At 37.6% G+C, this 17075-nt stretch overlaps 1 protein-coding gene across 1 annotated transcript in view; it reads left to right on the top strand.

The window, feature by feature from the left end:
- The first annotated feature begins 1177 nt into the window (after window positions 1–1177).
- The window catches only part of LOC121373844 (glucose transporter type 1-like), a 25099-nt gene continuing 9201 nt past the window's right edge, over window positions 1178–17075 (top strand). Inside the window, exons 1-6 of the mRNA XM_041500619.1 lie at window positions 1178–1308; window positions 7128–7298; window positions 9997–10104; window positions 11321–11409; window positions 14584–14682; window positions 16990–17075. The exon at window positions 16990–17075 is cut by the window's right edge and continues 127 nt beyond it. Coding sequence (XP_041356553.1) covers window positions 1233–1308; window positions 7128–7298; window positions 9997–10104; window positions 11321–11409; window positions 14584–14682; window positions 16990–17075 — 629 coding nt within the window. The 5' untranslated portion in view covers window positions 1178–1232. The remainder of the gene's footprint in view (window positions 1309–7127; window positions 7299–9996; window positions 10105–11320; window positions 11410–14583; window positions 14683–16989) is intronic.

Raw genomic sequence — 17075 nt, 5'->3', positions numbered from 1 at the left:
GACATTCAGTACCACATTACTGACATTCACTGCCACATTACTGACATTCACTACCACATTACTGACATTAAGTACCACATTACTGACATTAAGTGCCACATTACTGACTTTCAGTGCCACATTACTGACATTCACTGCCACATTACTGACATTCACTACCACATTACTGACATTCACTGCCACATTACTGACATTAAGTACCACATTACTCACATTCACTACCACATTACTCACATTCATTACCACATTACTCACATTCAGTACCACATTACTGACATTCAGTACCACATTACTGACATTCACTGCCACATTACTGACATTAAGTACCACATTACTGACATTCACTACCACATTACTCACATTCAGTACCACATTACTCACATTCATTACCACATTACTCACATTCATTACCACATTACTCACATTCAGTACCACATTACTCACATTCACTACCACATTACTCACATTCACTACCACATTACTCACATTCAGTACCACATTACTCACATTCAGTACCACATTACTCACATTCAGTACCACTACACTACAGTGCTAATTGTTTGGTTTAACTTCACCACAAGAAAACATTGATTATTAATCATTGGCTATTGGATGTCGAACATTTTGTTATATAGTCTAAGAGAGGAAACCCTGAATATTTTTCCATTAGTTGCAAGGGATCTTTTATATGCACCATCCTACAAACAGGATAGCACATACCATGTCCTTTGATATACCAGTCATAGTGCACTAGCTGGAACGAGAATTAGCCTAATGGGCCCACCGACGAGAATCGATCCCAAAACAACCACACGTCAAGTGAGAGCTTTACCACTGGGCTACGCCATGCCCTACGATACTAATGATGAGTAAAATTTGATTTACAGTACCATGTGTTCCCTTATTTCTTTCAGGATATAAAAGCTTTAGAAACATCCAGCCAACCAGATTTCACTTCATCCTTACTATAACGAAATAAAATTCATTATGTTGATTTAAACTTAATGTTTGGAAGGGGGGGGGGGGGGGGGGGGTAAATTAAAAAAAAAATTCTATATTTTAACAAGTATTGACAATAACATCAGGAAATGTAATTGATAGCAACATCAAATAAGTTTATGGTAAGCAAGACATTTAATTCCGCACAATTCACATGCTGAGTATATATCTTGTTATATTTCAGGAAGAATGGTTCTCTGCTAAATGCTGTGATAGGTGTTGGCGCGGCGGCCATGATGTTTTTCAGTAGACTGGCCTGGTCCCCCGAGATGATCATAGTGGGCCGTCTGCTCGTCGGTTTTAACTGTGGTGAGTAGTAGCATCCCGCGATGATCCTAGTGAGTAGTAGCATCCTGTGATGATCTTAGTGAGTAGTAGCATCCTGCAATGATCATAATGAGTAGTAGCATCCTGAGATGATCTTAGTGAGTAGTAGCATCCCGAGATGATCCTAGTGAGTAAGTAGCATCCCGAGATGATCTTAGTGAGTAGTAGCATCCTGAGATGTGAGTAGTAGTATCCCGAGGTTATCATTGTGAGTAGTAGCATCCAGCAATAATCATAATGAATAGTAGCATCCTGCGATGATCTTTGTGAGCAGTAGCATCCCGAGATGATCTTAGTGAGTAGTAGCATCCTGTGATGATCATAATGAGTAGTAGCATCCTGAGATGATCTTAGTGAGTAGTAGCATCCTGAGATTATCATAGTGAGTAGTAGCATCCTGAGGTGGTCTTTGTGAGTAGTAGCAGCCTGAGATGATCTTAGTGAGTAGTAGCATCCCAAGATGATCCTAGTAAGTAGCATCCCGATGATATTAGTGAGTGGTAGCATCCTGAGATGATCATAGTGATCAGTAGTATCCGGAGATTGTCATAGTGAGTAGTAGCATCCCGCGATAATCATAATGAGTAGTAGCATCCTGAGGTGATCTTAGTGAGTAGTAGCATCCTGAGATGATCTTAGTGAGTAGTAGCATCCCAAGATGATCCTAGTAAGTAGCATCCCGATGATATTAGTGAGTGGTAGCATCCTGAGATGATCATAGTGATCAGTAGTATCCGGAGATTGTCATAGTGAGTAGTAGCATCCCGCGATAATCATAATGAGTAGTAGCATCCCGAGGTGATCTTAGTGAGTAGTAGCATCCCGAGGTGATCCTAGTGAGTAGTAGCATCCCGAGATGATCCTAGTGAGTAGTAGCATCCCGAGATGATCCTAGTGAGTAGTAGCATCCCGAGATGATCCTAGTGAGTAGTAGCATCCTGAGATGATCTTTGTGAGTAGTAGCATTCCGAGATGATCCTAGTGAGTAGTAGCATTCCGAGATGATCTTAGTGAGTAGTAGCATCCCGAGATGATCCTAGTGAGTAGTAGCATCCCGAGATGATCATAGTGAGTAGTAGCATCCCGAGATGATCATAGTGAGTAGTAGCATCCCGAGATGATCCTAGTGAGTAGTAGCATCCCGAGATGATCTTTGTGAGTAGTAGCATTCCGAGGTGATCATAGTGAGTAGTAGCATTCCGAGGTGATCATAGTGAGTAGTAGCATCCCGAGATGATCTTAGTGAGTAGTAGCATCCCGAGATGATCCTAGTGAGTAGTAGCATTCCGAGGTGATCATAGTGAGTTAGTAGCATTCCGAAATGATCTTATTGAGTAGTAGCATTCCGAGATGATCCTAGTGAGTAGTAGCATCTCGCAATGATCTTAGTGAGTAGTAGCATCCCGAGATGATCTTTGTGAGTAGTAGCATCCTGCAATGATCTTAGTCAGTAGTAGCATCCTGCAATGATCTTAGTGAGTAGTAGCATTCCGAGATGATCATAGTGAGTAGTAGCATCCTGCAATGATCTTAGTGAGTAGTAGCATCCTGCAATGATCATAGTGAGTAGTAGCATCCAGCAATGATCTTAGTGAGTAGTAGCATTCCGAGATGATCTTTGTGAGTAGTAGCATCCTGCAATGATCTTAGTGAGTAGTAGCATTCCGAGATGATCATAGTGAGTAGTAGCATCCCGATATGATCATAGTGAGTAGTAGTATCCCGAGATGATCTTAGTGAGTAGTAGTATCCCGAGATGATCTTTGTGAGTAGTAGCATCCTGCAATGATCATAGTGAGTAGTAGCATTCCGAGATGATCATAGTGAGTAGTAGCATCCTGAGATGATCATAGTGAGTAGTAGCATCCTGAGATGATCATAGTGAGTAGTAGCATCCTGAGATGATCATAGTGAGTAGTAGCATCCCGAGGTGATCATAGTGAGTAGTAGCATCCCGAGGTGATCATAGTGAGTAGTAGTATCCCGAGATGATCCTAGTGAGTAGTAGCATTCCGAGGTTATCCTAGTGAGTAGTAGCATCCTGATATGATCATAGTGAGTAGTAGCATTCCGAGATGATCATAGTGAGTAGTAGCATCCTGAGATGATCATAGTGAGTAGTAGCATCCTGAGATGAACATAGTGAGTAGTAGCATCCTGAGATGATCATAGTGAGTAGTAGCATCCTGAGATGATCATAGTGAGTAGTAGTATCCCGAGATGATCCTAGTGAGTAGTAGCATCCTGAGATGATCATAGTGAGTAGTAGCATCCTGAGATGATCATAGTGAGTAGTAGCATCCTGAGGTGATCATAGTGAGTAGTAGTATCCCGAGATGATCCTAGTGAGTAGTAGCATCCCAAGATGATCCTAGTGAGTAGTAGCATCCCGAGATGATCTTTGCGAGTAGTAGCATCCCACAATGATCTTAGTCAGTAGTAGTATCCCGAGATGATCTTAGTGAGTAGTAGCATCCTGAGATGATCTTAGTCAGTAGTAGCATCCTGAGATGATCTTAGTCAGTAGTAGTATCCTGAGATGATCTTAGTCAGTAGTAGCATCCCGAGATGATCTTAATCAGTAGTAGTATCCCGAGATGATCATATTGTGTTTTAACTGTGGTCAGTAGTAAAATCCTGAGATGACCATAGTGAGTTTTAACTGTGGTCAGTAGTAATATATATGAAAAGGAACGGAATGTGTTCAGGGATGGGCAGGTTAAGGAATAAGGTCATAGCACACTGAGTCCTCCCAGATATACAATGTATGTTCCACCGCACATAATAACTGGAAATAAACCATTTATTTCCAAAGACATAGTCTGTTAGCTAAAATATGCACAAAATTATGTTTGTTTATATCCAATTAGTTATAATTTAATTACAGTGAAACCCCCAACACCAGACCATCTCTAAACCGGAATTCTCTCAAAACCAGACATTTGCTGCGGTCCCGTGATTTTTGCATCTTTTTAACTTTCCGGGGCTGGACTTAGCTCAGTGCTACAGCATTCACCTGATGTGCGATCAATCTAGGATCGATCCCCGTCAGTGGGCCCATTGGGCTATTTCTCATTCCAGCCAGTGCTACACAACTGGTGTAACAAAGGTTGTGGTATGTACTATTCTGTGTCTGTGGGATGGTGCATATAAAAGATCCTTTGCTGCTAATCGAAAAGAGTGGCCCATGAAGTGGCGACAGCAGGTTTCCTCTCTCAATATCTGTGCGGTACTTAACCATATGTCTGATGCCATATAACCATAAATAAACTATGTTGATTGTGTTGTTAAATAAAACATTTCCTTCGTTCCTTTTAACTCTAAAGTTTACCTCTCTAAACCGAAAACCTCTCTTAACTGAACACCGGATGAATAATTCAATCCCAAATTGTTTATGTAGTGTAAATTGTACTTCTGAAAACCAGACGATCAGACTGTTATCAATCATTATGATGCCACTAATTCTTCTTAAAATACACTGCACTGTTAAATCATTGAACATCTGTCCCATTACCTTTCAGGAATGGATAAAAAAAACACCAGTTTATTACCTATTCCACAACCATTAAATAAGTTAAAATCTATACTTGCATATTTGAAACATAATACTTTTGTTGGTGTAATTTAAGTAGGAGAATATCCTCGTAACTCCATTCCTGAAAAATAATGGGATGAAGATTGAGTTACTCGGACATCCCCTATACAGAATATCACTCGGCTAGTGTAATAGGTGCATGCTGGGATTAGCCGACAGAAGAATATCGCCATTACATATGGTTGGGAAACAGCTGGCAAATAACAATTAAGCAATTACAGATCAGTTGACAGCTGTGATATTTAAGTAACTAGTGTAAACATATGCTTTGTGTTTATTTTCAGGTAAATTTAGTTTAGTGAGGCGGAGTTAGGGTTTGGATTACATGTAGGTGTTTTTAAATTATGAATGTGATTAAAGGCCCTAATTCACAAATATGTTCCTTGAAAAACATACATGTATCTCATGATTTGCTCCAAAGATTGACTGAACAGCAATGAATATAATACGTAAACTTGTTAATTCTTTCTTGTTCTAAATTAGCAGAGTCTCCGGAATGCACAATTTTATCCACATTTCATTGTCGTGTGGGGGTTTTCTCCTGTTTTTTAATAAATACGTTATCACTTTCCCTATTTTAAATAAAGAATAAAATAAGGATGTTTTTGCGTCAATACAAACCCCCCTGAAAACTGGACACCTCTGAAAACTGGACACCTCTGAAAACTGGACACTTTATTTGGTCCTGTGGGTGTCTGGTTCAGATACCACTACCAAAATATTAACAAGTAATAATTATTAAAAATGAAACAAAGACGTTTAGTAGATCAGCTGAGATGTTTAGTAGATCAGCTGAGATGTTTAGTAGATCAGCTGAGACATTTAGTAGATCAGCTGTGACATTTAGTAGATCAGCTGTGACATTTACTAAATCAGCTGAGATGTTTAGTAGATCAGCTGAGATGTTTAGTAGATCAGATGAGACATTTAGTAGATCAGCTGTGACATTTAGTAGATCAGCTGTGACATTTACTAAATCAGCTGAAATGTTTAGTAAATCAGCTGATATGTTTACTAGATTAGATGAGATGTTAGTAGATTAGATGAGATGTTTACTAGATCAGCTGAGATGTTTAGTAGATCTGCTGAGATGTTTAGTAGATCAGCTGAGATGTTTAGTAGATCAGACAAGATGTTTAGTAGATCAGACAAGACGTTTAGTAGATAGATCAGCTGAGACGTTTAGTAGATAGATCAGCTGAGATGTTTAGTAGATCAGCTGAGATGTTTAGTAGATCAGTTGAGATGTTTAGTAGATCAGATGAGACATTTAGTAGATCAGCTGAGATGTTTAGTAGATCAGCTGAGATGTTTAGTAGATCAGACTAGATGTTTAGTAGATCAGCTGAGACATTTAGTAGATGTTTAGTAAATCAGCTGAGACATTTAGTAGATCAGACAAGATGTTTAGTAGATCAGCTGAGACGTTCAGTAGTTCAGACAAGACGTTTAGTAGATCAGAGAAGATGTTTAGTAGATCAGACAAAATGTTTAGTAGATCAGCTGAGACATTTGGTAGATCAGCTAAGATGTTTAGTAGATCAGCTGAGATGTTTAGTAGATCAGACAAGATGTTTAGTAGATCAGACAAAATGTTTAGTAGATCAGCTGAGATGTTTAGTAGATCAGCTAAGATGTTTAGTAGATCAGACGAGACATTTAGTAGATCACATGAGACATTTAGTATGCGTAAATCAGACTAGATGTTTAGTAGATCAGCTGAGACATTTAGTAGATCAGACAAGATGTTTAGTAGATCAGCTGAGACGTTTAGTAGATCAGACAAGATGTTTAGTAGGTCAGACAAAATGTTTAGTAGATCAGCTGAGACATTTGGTAGATCAGCTGAGATGTTTAGTAGATCAGACAAGATGTTTAGTAGATCAGCTGAGACGTTTAGTAGATCAGCTAAGTTGTTTAGTAGATCACATAAGACATTTAGTAGATCACATGAGACATTTAGTATGTGTAAATCAGACTAGATGTTTAGTAGATCAGCTGAGATGTTTAGTAGATGTTTAGTAGATCAGCTGAGACATTTAGTAGATCAGACAAGATGTTTAGTAGATCAGCTGAGACATTTAGTAGATCAGCTGAGATGTTTAGTAGATCAGCTGAACGTTTAATAGATCAGACAGGATGTGTAGTAAATCAACTGACATACAACCCTGTTTTAACTTCTTCTTTTTTTTTGTTCTGTTACCAGGACTCTACACTGGATTGTCTCCCCTCTATCTGTCGGAAATAGCGACTACGAACATCCGTGGAGCATTGGGAGTCCTACACCAGCTATTTATAGTATCAGGAATTCTCTTATCACAGATTCTGGGATTTCCCGAAATCTTCGGAAATAGCCAACACTGGGATCTCTTACTAGGTAGGTTGTCATAGTTACAATTTAGTAACAGATAATTGTACATATATGTCAAATTCAGTTCTATGTTATGGTATCTAGACAAGTCGAAGATTATTCTTAAAAATACAATATAAAGTTTGTGTTGTTTAACATCACCACTAGAGCACATTGATTTATTAATCATCGGCTATTGCATGGATGTCAAGCATTTGGTATTTTTTTACATATAGTCTTAGAGAGAAAACGCACTATATTTTTCCATTAGTAGCAAGGGATCTTTCATATGCACTTTCCCGCAGACAGGATAGCACATACCATGGCTTTTGATATACCAGTTGTGCAGCACTGGCTGAAATGCGAAATTTTAGTTTAGAAGTGCCCCTTCTGACTATGTGGAGAAGATCCCATATTTCTGTTCCCTGAATTGTTTTACATTTCAATTCAACTTATTTTCATGCTCATATCCAGTTACGGTTCAAGCACGCTGTCCTGGGCACACACCTCAGCTATCTGGGCTGTCTGTCCAGGACAGTGAGTTAGTTGTTAAGTGTTAGTGAGAGAGAAGTGGGTGTAGTTGTCTTACACCTACCCATAAAAGTCGCTCTGGGTGGGAGTCGGTACCAGGCTGCGAACCCTGTACCTACCAGTCTTATGTCCGATGGCTTAACTATGACACCACTGAAGCCGGTAGTGAGTTGTCATTCAGGTTTACTATTTATAAGTGGAATAACTCTTTATTATAATGTGTAGTCTGATTTTTTTTTACAATTTAAGTTTTGCTGTGCATCCACTTCTCTTTATTTATTAAATTTTAAGTCACGAGTAGCTTGTGACAAATAAAAAAAACTCAACAAGGTGTTTGCAAAATTCTAATGATATCACATTTAGTACCGTCAAGGTCATGGATTTGTAACCATCAAATCATCCAATAGTTTTATATGTGACACCAATGCAGAATATTTCTCAGTGAGATAATCTGAAAAATATTTTGCCTGTTATAAATTGTATGTCCTAATCTTACATTCTGAAGGGTTATTTGTGTCTTTATTTACTTCTGTGCTCCGCAAGGCTCAATGGGTAGATGTAAACCACTTGCACCGACCAGTGATCCATAACTGGTTCAACAAAGGCCATGGTTTGTGCTATCCTGCCTGTGGGAAGCACAAATAAAAGATCCCTTGCTGCTAATCGGAAGAGTAGCCCATGTAGTGGCGACAGCGGGTTTCCTCTCAAACTCTGTGTGGTTCTTAACCATATGTTTGATGCCATATAACCATAAATAAAATGTGTTGAGTGCGTCGTTAAATAAAACTTTTTTTTTTTTTTTTTACGTTTTTTCTTTAATTTTATGACAAAACTTTAACTAAGATAAATGATTGTGCTGTTTGTATTTAGTACAAGCTCATACACAGTGGCTTATTAATCAGTCATAAACCATTGTTTAACACTCGGTATCCGTAGATATTTTGTCCCTGCAGTGGGATTTGTTGATTCATTCATTCATTCTTCCATTTATCATCTATTCCTTAATTCTATGATTGTCTAAATCAAGCTGTTCTGCCCTGTCCTGGTGGTTCTCTGGAGTGTACGGGGTGTTTGCGCATTTCATCATTCCAGATAGGTGTTCATTCATTCATCCATTCAATTATTCATCCATCCATTTATTCATTCATTCATTCATTCATTCATTCAGATACTTGTTTATCCATTCATTGCAAACTTACTTCATGTATCTGTCCATTCATTCAATCGTTAATCTCATCATCCATCCATCCATCCATCCATCCATCCACACAAACCCAACCACCAACCCATCCATCCATCCATCCATCCATCCATCCATCCATCCATCCATCCATCCATCCATCCATCCATCCATCCATTCATTCATTCATCCATACATACCTCCATCTACACCCCCCACTCATCCATCCACCCAAAAACTACCCACCCACCCATCCATCCATCCATCCATTCACACATCCATCCATCCATCCATCCACCCATGTATCTATCTATCCATCCATCCATCCATCTATCCATCCATCCATCCATCCATCCATCCATCCATCCATCCATCCATTTATCTATCCATCCAACCAACCATTCAACCATCCAACCATCTATTCTTTCTCTGATTGTCTAGGTTTGACGGTTGTCCTGTGTTTCATATAACTATTCATCTATTCACACATCCGTCCATTCATCCATCCACTCATCCATCCATCCACCCACCCATCCATCCATTCATCCACCCATCCATCTATCCATCCATCCATCCACTCATCCATTCACCCATCCATTCATCCATTCATCCATTCATGCATCTAACTATTTTTTCTTTGATCATTATCCCATGTTTCATACAACTATTCATTCATTCATCTATCCATCCTCCATCCATCCATCCATTCATTCATCCATCCATCCATCCATCCATCCACCTATCTATTTTTTCTTTGATTGTTTAGGTTTGACAGTTGTGTCGTGTTTCATCCATTCATCCATTCATCCATCTATCTATTCTTTCTTTGATTGTTTAGTTTTGACGGTTGTCCCGTGTTTCATCCATCCATCCATCCATCCATCTATCTATTCTTTGGTTGTCTAGGTTTGACGGTTTTCCCGTGTTTCATACATCTATTCATCTATTAATCCATCCATTCATCCATCCATCCATCCATCCATCCTTCCATCTATTCTTTCTTTGATTGTCCAGGTTTGACGGTTGTCCCGTGTTTAATACAACTTCTGGTGATGCCATGGAACCCCGAGAGTCCACGCTATTTACTCATCACCAAGCAACAAACCGATGCTGCCAGGAAAGGTAATCTAGCAAGGGTGGATCCAGAAATTCCACCGGGTGGAGGAGTGTAAATCATAATTCTGAAAGAAAACCCATGGAGCATTTGCTTAATGTCACTTCATTCTATTTTAACCATGGCTATTTTGTGTGTAGCATATTGCTTCGACGTATTTGTGGGATGACAGATAGACCTACTGCCACCAAATAGACTAATCCTTCCAATAAAACAGCAACAGATTTTTTGGTATATACATATACATCCACATGTAGGATAGTACATACCACAGCTATAACTTACCCATAATATCCATGTCATAAACCCATGTGGTAATTTAGTTTATCATATAATATCTTACATTTTCAGTGCAATCAAAGTATGTGATATTTTTCAGATCTTGGCAATAGGTTTATTGACATTTAAGCAAATGTACTTGGGTGACATTCCATGATTGACATATGCATTCATAGTCATCAAATAAAAACATTTCAATGGCAATTTGACACTGAAAGCTGTCCAGCGTTCAGAAAACAAAAAAACGTTAGACATAACTTTATTTTGATGTCATTCAAGTTTGACGTCATTTCCATTCAAAAATACACCGCACCACATATTCTTACGTCATTTGAATATATAGTAACGACAGACTGGAATTAAAGTTGCATATACAGTTTACAAAAACATGTTGTATTAAGCTTAAGATTATATGATAAAGAGATTATTACCCTCATATATTTGGGTATCGTCAGTATCATATATTAGGAATAAAAATTGTATTATGCAAGCCTCTGGCGATACCGAAAAACACTCTGGTAATAGCCTCTATGTATTTACTCAGTTAATAATGGTATACAAATTTGCAAGGTCTCTAGGTAATAATGTGTTGATGTCAATGGGTCATTTGTTTACAAGTCAACAAGACCTGTATACTTAATGTTTTCATAATATTTAGTTAAAATGTGTGACATTAAACTAATTTGTGCTAATCGTGATGACATCATATTATGGATGAAGGAAACTTTAGTCTTTAGTAAAGTGATTTACTAAAAATTGAATCAAAATTATAGGATAAATAGAATTCGCTACTTGTGTTTTTTTAATATGTAAAAGATCAACCTCGTCTAGTTAATTGTTATTTGTCTCGGCAGAGCCTCAACAAATACCGATTAACATAAACTCAGTTGATATTTTTTATATTAAAAAATATTTATGACTAATCCTCTATATATTATTTTTTAGCTTTACAGCGACTGAGAGCAACAGACGATGTTGAAGAAGACATGAAGGAAATGACCAGAGAAGCACAAAAAAATGCAGAAGAACCAAAAGTATGTTTATCATCTTATGAATATGCATGTTGTTATGACATGAATATTCATTTGTTTGGGTGTTTATGCCATAGATATTAAATATGTATTTTGAATTGTATTATCAATGAATATTGGACTGTTATGCAATGAATATTCAAGTCTTTTGGATTTGTTCTCTGATTAATATTCCACCATGACTGGTATACCAAAGGCTGTGATATGTGCTATCCTGTCTATGGGATGGTGATATAAAAGATCCCTTGCTGCTAATCGAAAAGAGTAGCCCATGAAGTGGTGACAGCAGGTTTCCTCCCTCAATATCTATGTAGTCCTTAACCATATGTCCTATGTCATGTAACCGTAAATAAAATGTGTTGAATGTGTCGTTAAATAAACAATTTCCATACTTCATAATTAATATTCATGAGTTTTTTGGATTGTTAATACATGAATATTCATGAATTTGGACAATTATTCCATAAATTTTCATATGTTTTGGATTATTATTCCACGAATATTCAAGTTTTGTGTTGTTATGCCATGCACTTTCATGTCCTTGAAATTCACAAAAGCTGTTGCAAAATGTATCAACAGCAACAGCAGGGGCTATTCACAAACGCTCTGCTAGACAACGAAGCATTCTCTTTGCAAGTCATTTAGTATTGCACTGCGATATCGCAAAGTTGAGAGAGTTTAGTGAATTAGGCCCCAGTTTTATTGTTATTGGTATTCAGTGTGTTATTATCTGTACTAAGTTACCATTGCAACATGATCTGAATAACACTGGCCTCGGTGGCGTAGTGGTTAGGCCATCGATCTACAGGCTGGTAGTTACTGGGTTCAGATCCCAGTTGAGGCATGGGATTTTTAATCCAGATACGGACTCCAAACCCTGAGTGAGTGCTCCGCAAGGCTCAGTGGGTAGGTGTAAACCACTTGCACCGACCAGTGATCCATAACTGGTTCAACAAAGGCCATGGTTTGTGCTATCCTGCCTGTGGGAAGCACAAATAAAAGATCCATTGCTGCCTGTCATAAAAGAGTAGCCTATGTGGTGACAGCAGGTTTCCTCAAAAAACAGTGTCAGAATGACCATATGTTTGTCGTCCAATAGCCGATGATAAGATAAAAAATCAATGTGCTCTAGTGGCGTCGTTAAATAAAACAGTGTCAGAATGACCATATGTTTGACGTCCAATAGCCGATGATAAGATAAAAAAATCAATGTGCTCTAGTGGCGTCGTTAAATAAAACAAACTTTACTCATTTTTTAAACATTTCTTGGTCGACCTATGTTGAATTTTTTTACACAGTACTTGACAGACAAGAGCACTCTCTAAAATTTGTAGTCATATGACACTGTCGACAGTGTTGATTTTTCATAGAATATATTCTGACATAGAAATTGTATTGAACTGCATGGAGTAATTAATGGTGGTGTGCAACCTTAAAGTCTGGTTAAGTACAATTTTATCCTGCAACCACTTTTTCTATTGACAGATTAGGATGACTGATTAAAGCAAAGTCATAAACGTATACTAGCAGATTATCACTTTTGACGTCACTCATATGACGTCACACACATAGCTTCATTACAAAATTGTTCATTTGACCTCTAGGTCATCGTACAATGTGGCAGATATAACAGAAATAATAGTTTTTCCACTTAATTTGTATGGTCTGCAGGATAAAGATAATAACTAGGTACTGACATCGGATATTTGCTTTATCCTGTTCAGACCGAATGAGAAATTCCCATTCTTTTTTTCTTTATTATTTCCATTTTCTTTGACATGATATCCACACACAGATATAATTATACAATGAATATGACAAAGAGATATTTAACTACATGAAAAATAAAGTAGATAAAGATATATTTAGCTAGAAAATCAAATATATGTGACTAATAATCCAACATACATGTATGAAAAATTAAAAAGGAGACCGAGGACATACTAAGTATCAAAAAGAAGAGAGAAAAAAAATACGATTTAACTTTTAAATAAATTGTGACAAATTGACCAAAATTTGGTGAATTTATCATAATAGCACGCGGAAAAAGCTGTTGCTGATCCATTTCAAACTGGGTACACGTGCACTGAAATTACTTTTAAATATTAAGTTTTTTGTAACAAGTACAATGGTATTAACGGGATCTTTATTTCTGGTTTTAAAACCACAAATTACATTTTCTTTATTGAATTTAAGGTTGCTGCCCGTTTTTACATGAATCCAGTTCTGAATATCAGTCCAAATTGAGTTGACTAAAGTGCATTCCCAAAATAAATGGATAATTATACCAAGTTCTAAATTACAAAAATTACACTTCAGACAAGAAATACATGTATAACCAATTTTATATAAATAGGTATTAACAGGAAGTATATTATGAATTATTTTAAACTGAAACCAGTGCAATTCACTACTATCAGTACAGCATAAAGGCATTATATTTATATTTTTCCAATCAGAATCTGAAAAAGTACAGTTAAAACTGTTTTCCCATTTTAAGTTATACGCCCATTTTTACCTTCACAGGATAAAGCAGATAACCGATGTCATTAACTAGTTATTCTATAGAGGATAATAAACTCGTTACCATTTATTATCAGATTTATGTCCCGAGTGAAATAATTTTTCTTTGTCACGAGCTTTAGCAAGTGACAAGTGAAAATTATTTCATGAGGGACATAAATTTGATAATAATTGGTACCGAGTTTGTTATTCTATTTATTACCTCATTTATTAAGCCTTTATTTTCGATATAGCCTACATCGGCTACATGTCCATGTATATACAGTAGAAACAACGAAAACTACTTTACTGTTCTCGGTATTGCTTTAACTTTCTATTTTATTCATGATTCACAGATCATTTTCAAAACCTAAAGTTCTATATATTCTGTAAAAAAAAAAATCTATAATGAATTGCATTAAACTAACATTTTATTACAAGTTTAACACTGAAACCAGAAAGATGTAAACGCAAATGATTTAAACTACATGACGTCATTGTGTGTGCTTTGTGAAACCGTGATGATGTCAAATTTATAGTGCTTACAAGGTAATTGGTTTGTTGTCATCAAATCGTCCAATAGTAGTGTATGTTAAACCAATGATTTTTATTTTCCCTGTTATGAGTGTCTGCTGGGATTATAAATATATATATATATGCTACCTTGTTTTACAGATCAGCATTTGGCAGTTGTTCACGATAAAATCTCTGCGGATGCCTCTCATTATCAGTATTGTGATGCAGCTTTCTCAACAACTATCAGGAATCAATGCGGTTAGTATTTGTTTTTGTGTCACAAATGGTAAGTATATGAACGTATTATTCATTTTCACAAAGACAAAAGGTGTGATGTATTGGTAATATTTTACATTTCCAGTGGGGACACAGGGCTCAAAATTAACATGGAGCAGCCGTGCAACAATGGCGCTCAAAATGCATACCGTAATATGCCTCCTGACGGTGACATTCACCTGCAGCTTTTGGTGTCCCATCTTATTTTCGACAGTATTCCACATTTATTGAGAATTTAGCCAGTGCACCACAACTGGAATATCAAAGGCTGTGGTATGTGCTACCCTGTCTGTGGGATGATGCAAAGAGTAACCCATGAAGTGGTGACAGCAGATTTCCTCTCAATGTCTGTGTGGTCCTTAACCATATGTCTGACGCCATATAACCGTAAATAAAATGTGTTGAGTGCGTCGTTAAATAAAACATTTCTTTCTTTCTTTCGAAAAATTATCGGTTAGGATTTAGCTCAGTCGGTTGAGTGCTCGCTTGATGTGCTTGCATCACAGGATCAAACCACCTCAGTGGATCCATTCAGCTGATTGTTTTTTTCCCCCATTCCAACCTGTTCACCACAACTGGATAAAGGCCGTGGTATGTACTTTCCTGTCTGTGTGAAAGTGCATATAAAAGATCGCTTGCTGCATTAAGAAAAAATGTAGCTGGTTTCCTCTGAGTCATAATTACCAAATGTTTGACATTAAATAGCCAATGATTAATTAATAAATGTTCTCTAGTGGTGTTGTTAAACAAAACAAACTTTTCTCAGCTGTATCAGATTTTTAGTCTCTTTTCCAGTCCAGGCTTGATGCGCGGTCGGTTTAGGATCGATCCCCGTCAGTGGGACTATTGGGCTATTTCTCGCTCTAGCCAGTGCACCACAACTGGTATATCAAAGGCTGTGGTATGTGCTGTCCTGCCTGTGGGATGGTGCATATAAAAGATCCCTTGCTACTAATGGAAAAATGTAGCAGGTTTTATCTCTATGACTTTGTCAAAATGACCATATGTTTGTCATCCAATAGCCGACTGATTAATAAATCAATGTGCTCTAGTCGTGTCGTTAAACAAAACAAACTTTTCCAGTCCAACTGGAGGGGACTGTGGGTTACATCTCCGTCCTTCTGCCTGTCTCTCTGTCCCACATATAGTTTTTCAGACTTTTTTCACAATGCCTCAAAATATTGAGTTGAAATTTTGATAGCTTTATCATATAGAGTTACGGATCATTTTATTTCATTCCATCTTATTTTCGTGCTTATATCCAATAAAGGTTCTAGCACGCTGTCCTGGGCACACACCTCAGCTATCTGGGCTGTCTGTCCAGGACAGTGGGTTAGTTGTTAACTGTTAGTGGTTAGTGAGAGAGAAGAGGGTGTAATGGTCTTACACCTGCCCACTGAGTCGTTAAAACTAGCTTTGGGTGGGAGCCGGTACCATGCTGCGAACCCTGTACCTACCAGCCTTATGTCCGATGACTTAACCACAACACCACTGAGGCCGGTCATTACAGATCAAGTGTGACTTTCGTGGAAATTTATTCAAGGTTCATAACTCTGTCAAAATAGAATTAATGTTAGACGGAGTTGTGGCCCTTGAGCACAGGATGTTTGTGGTGAAATTTGTATGGAACTTTTATTGATTTTTATTTACTCAAATAGTCTCAGAATGGCTGTTATACTACTGGACCCGTGCTTATAAAAGCTTTAGAGAGTCTAGATTCAAATCTCAAATGGCATCTCACACATTTGGATGGAATTTCATAGTATTAAAAGCCTTAGCCATTAATAAAATCTTTTTTATAACCATGGGGTCGATGACATAACCTTGGGGGCAATGCCCCTCCCACCACCTCAGTTTTTCCATACCATGTTATATATTTTCCTGTCGCTCCATAATTGTTCCCCCACCCCCCACCCCCTCCCCCACCCCAATATAAAATCCTGGCTATGCCAGTTGATGACATCCGAAATGTTCCGCGTGTGTCGACTGTTTCAAATTTTCTACTACTTGGCGAACGTTATTGTTTAAAAGTTTAGAATTTCCGTATTTATTGTTTAAAGTTTTTAATGTTCGGCATGTGTCGACTGTTTCATCTTTTCTACTACTTGGCGAACGTTATTGTTTAAAAGTTTTGAATTTCCGTATTTATTGTTTAAAGTTTTTAATGTTTGGCGTGTGTCGACTGTTTCATCTTTTCTACTACTTGGCGAACGTTATTGTTTAAAAGTTTTGAATTTCTACATTTATTGTTTAAAGGTTTTAAGGTTCCACATGTTTCAACTTTTTCAGATTTTCTACTACTCGGCCAACCTGTTCCAGGCGGCTGGTCTGGAGGAGTCGGTCGCTATGCACGCCACTAGCGGGGTCGGCGCTAT

Source organism: Gigantopelta aegis, chromosome 5, assembly GCF_016097555.1.
Source record: "Gigantopelta aegis isolate Gae_Host chromosome 5, Gae_host_genome, whole genome shotgun sequence".
NCBI classification, from domain to species: Eukaryota; Metazoa; Mollusca; class Gastropoda; order Neomphalida; family Peltospiridae; genus Gigantopelta; species Gigantopelta aegis.
This window is presented reverse-complemented; position numbering and strand designations above follow the sequence as displayed.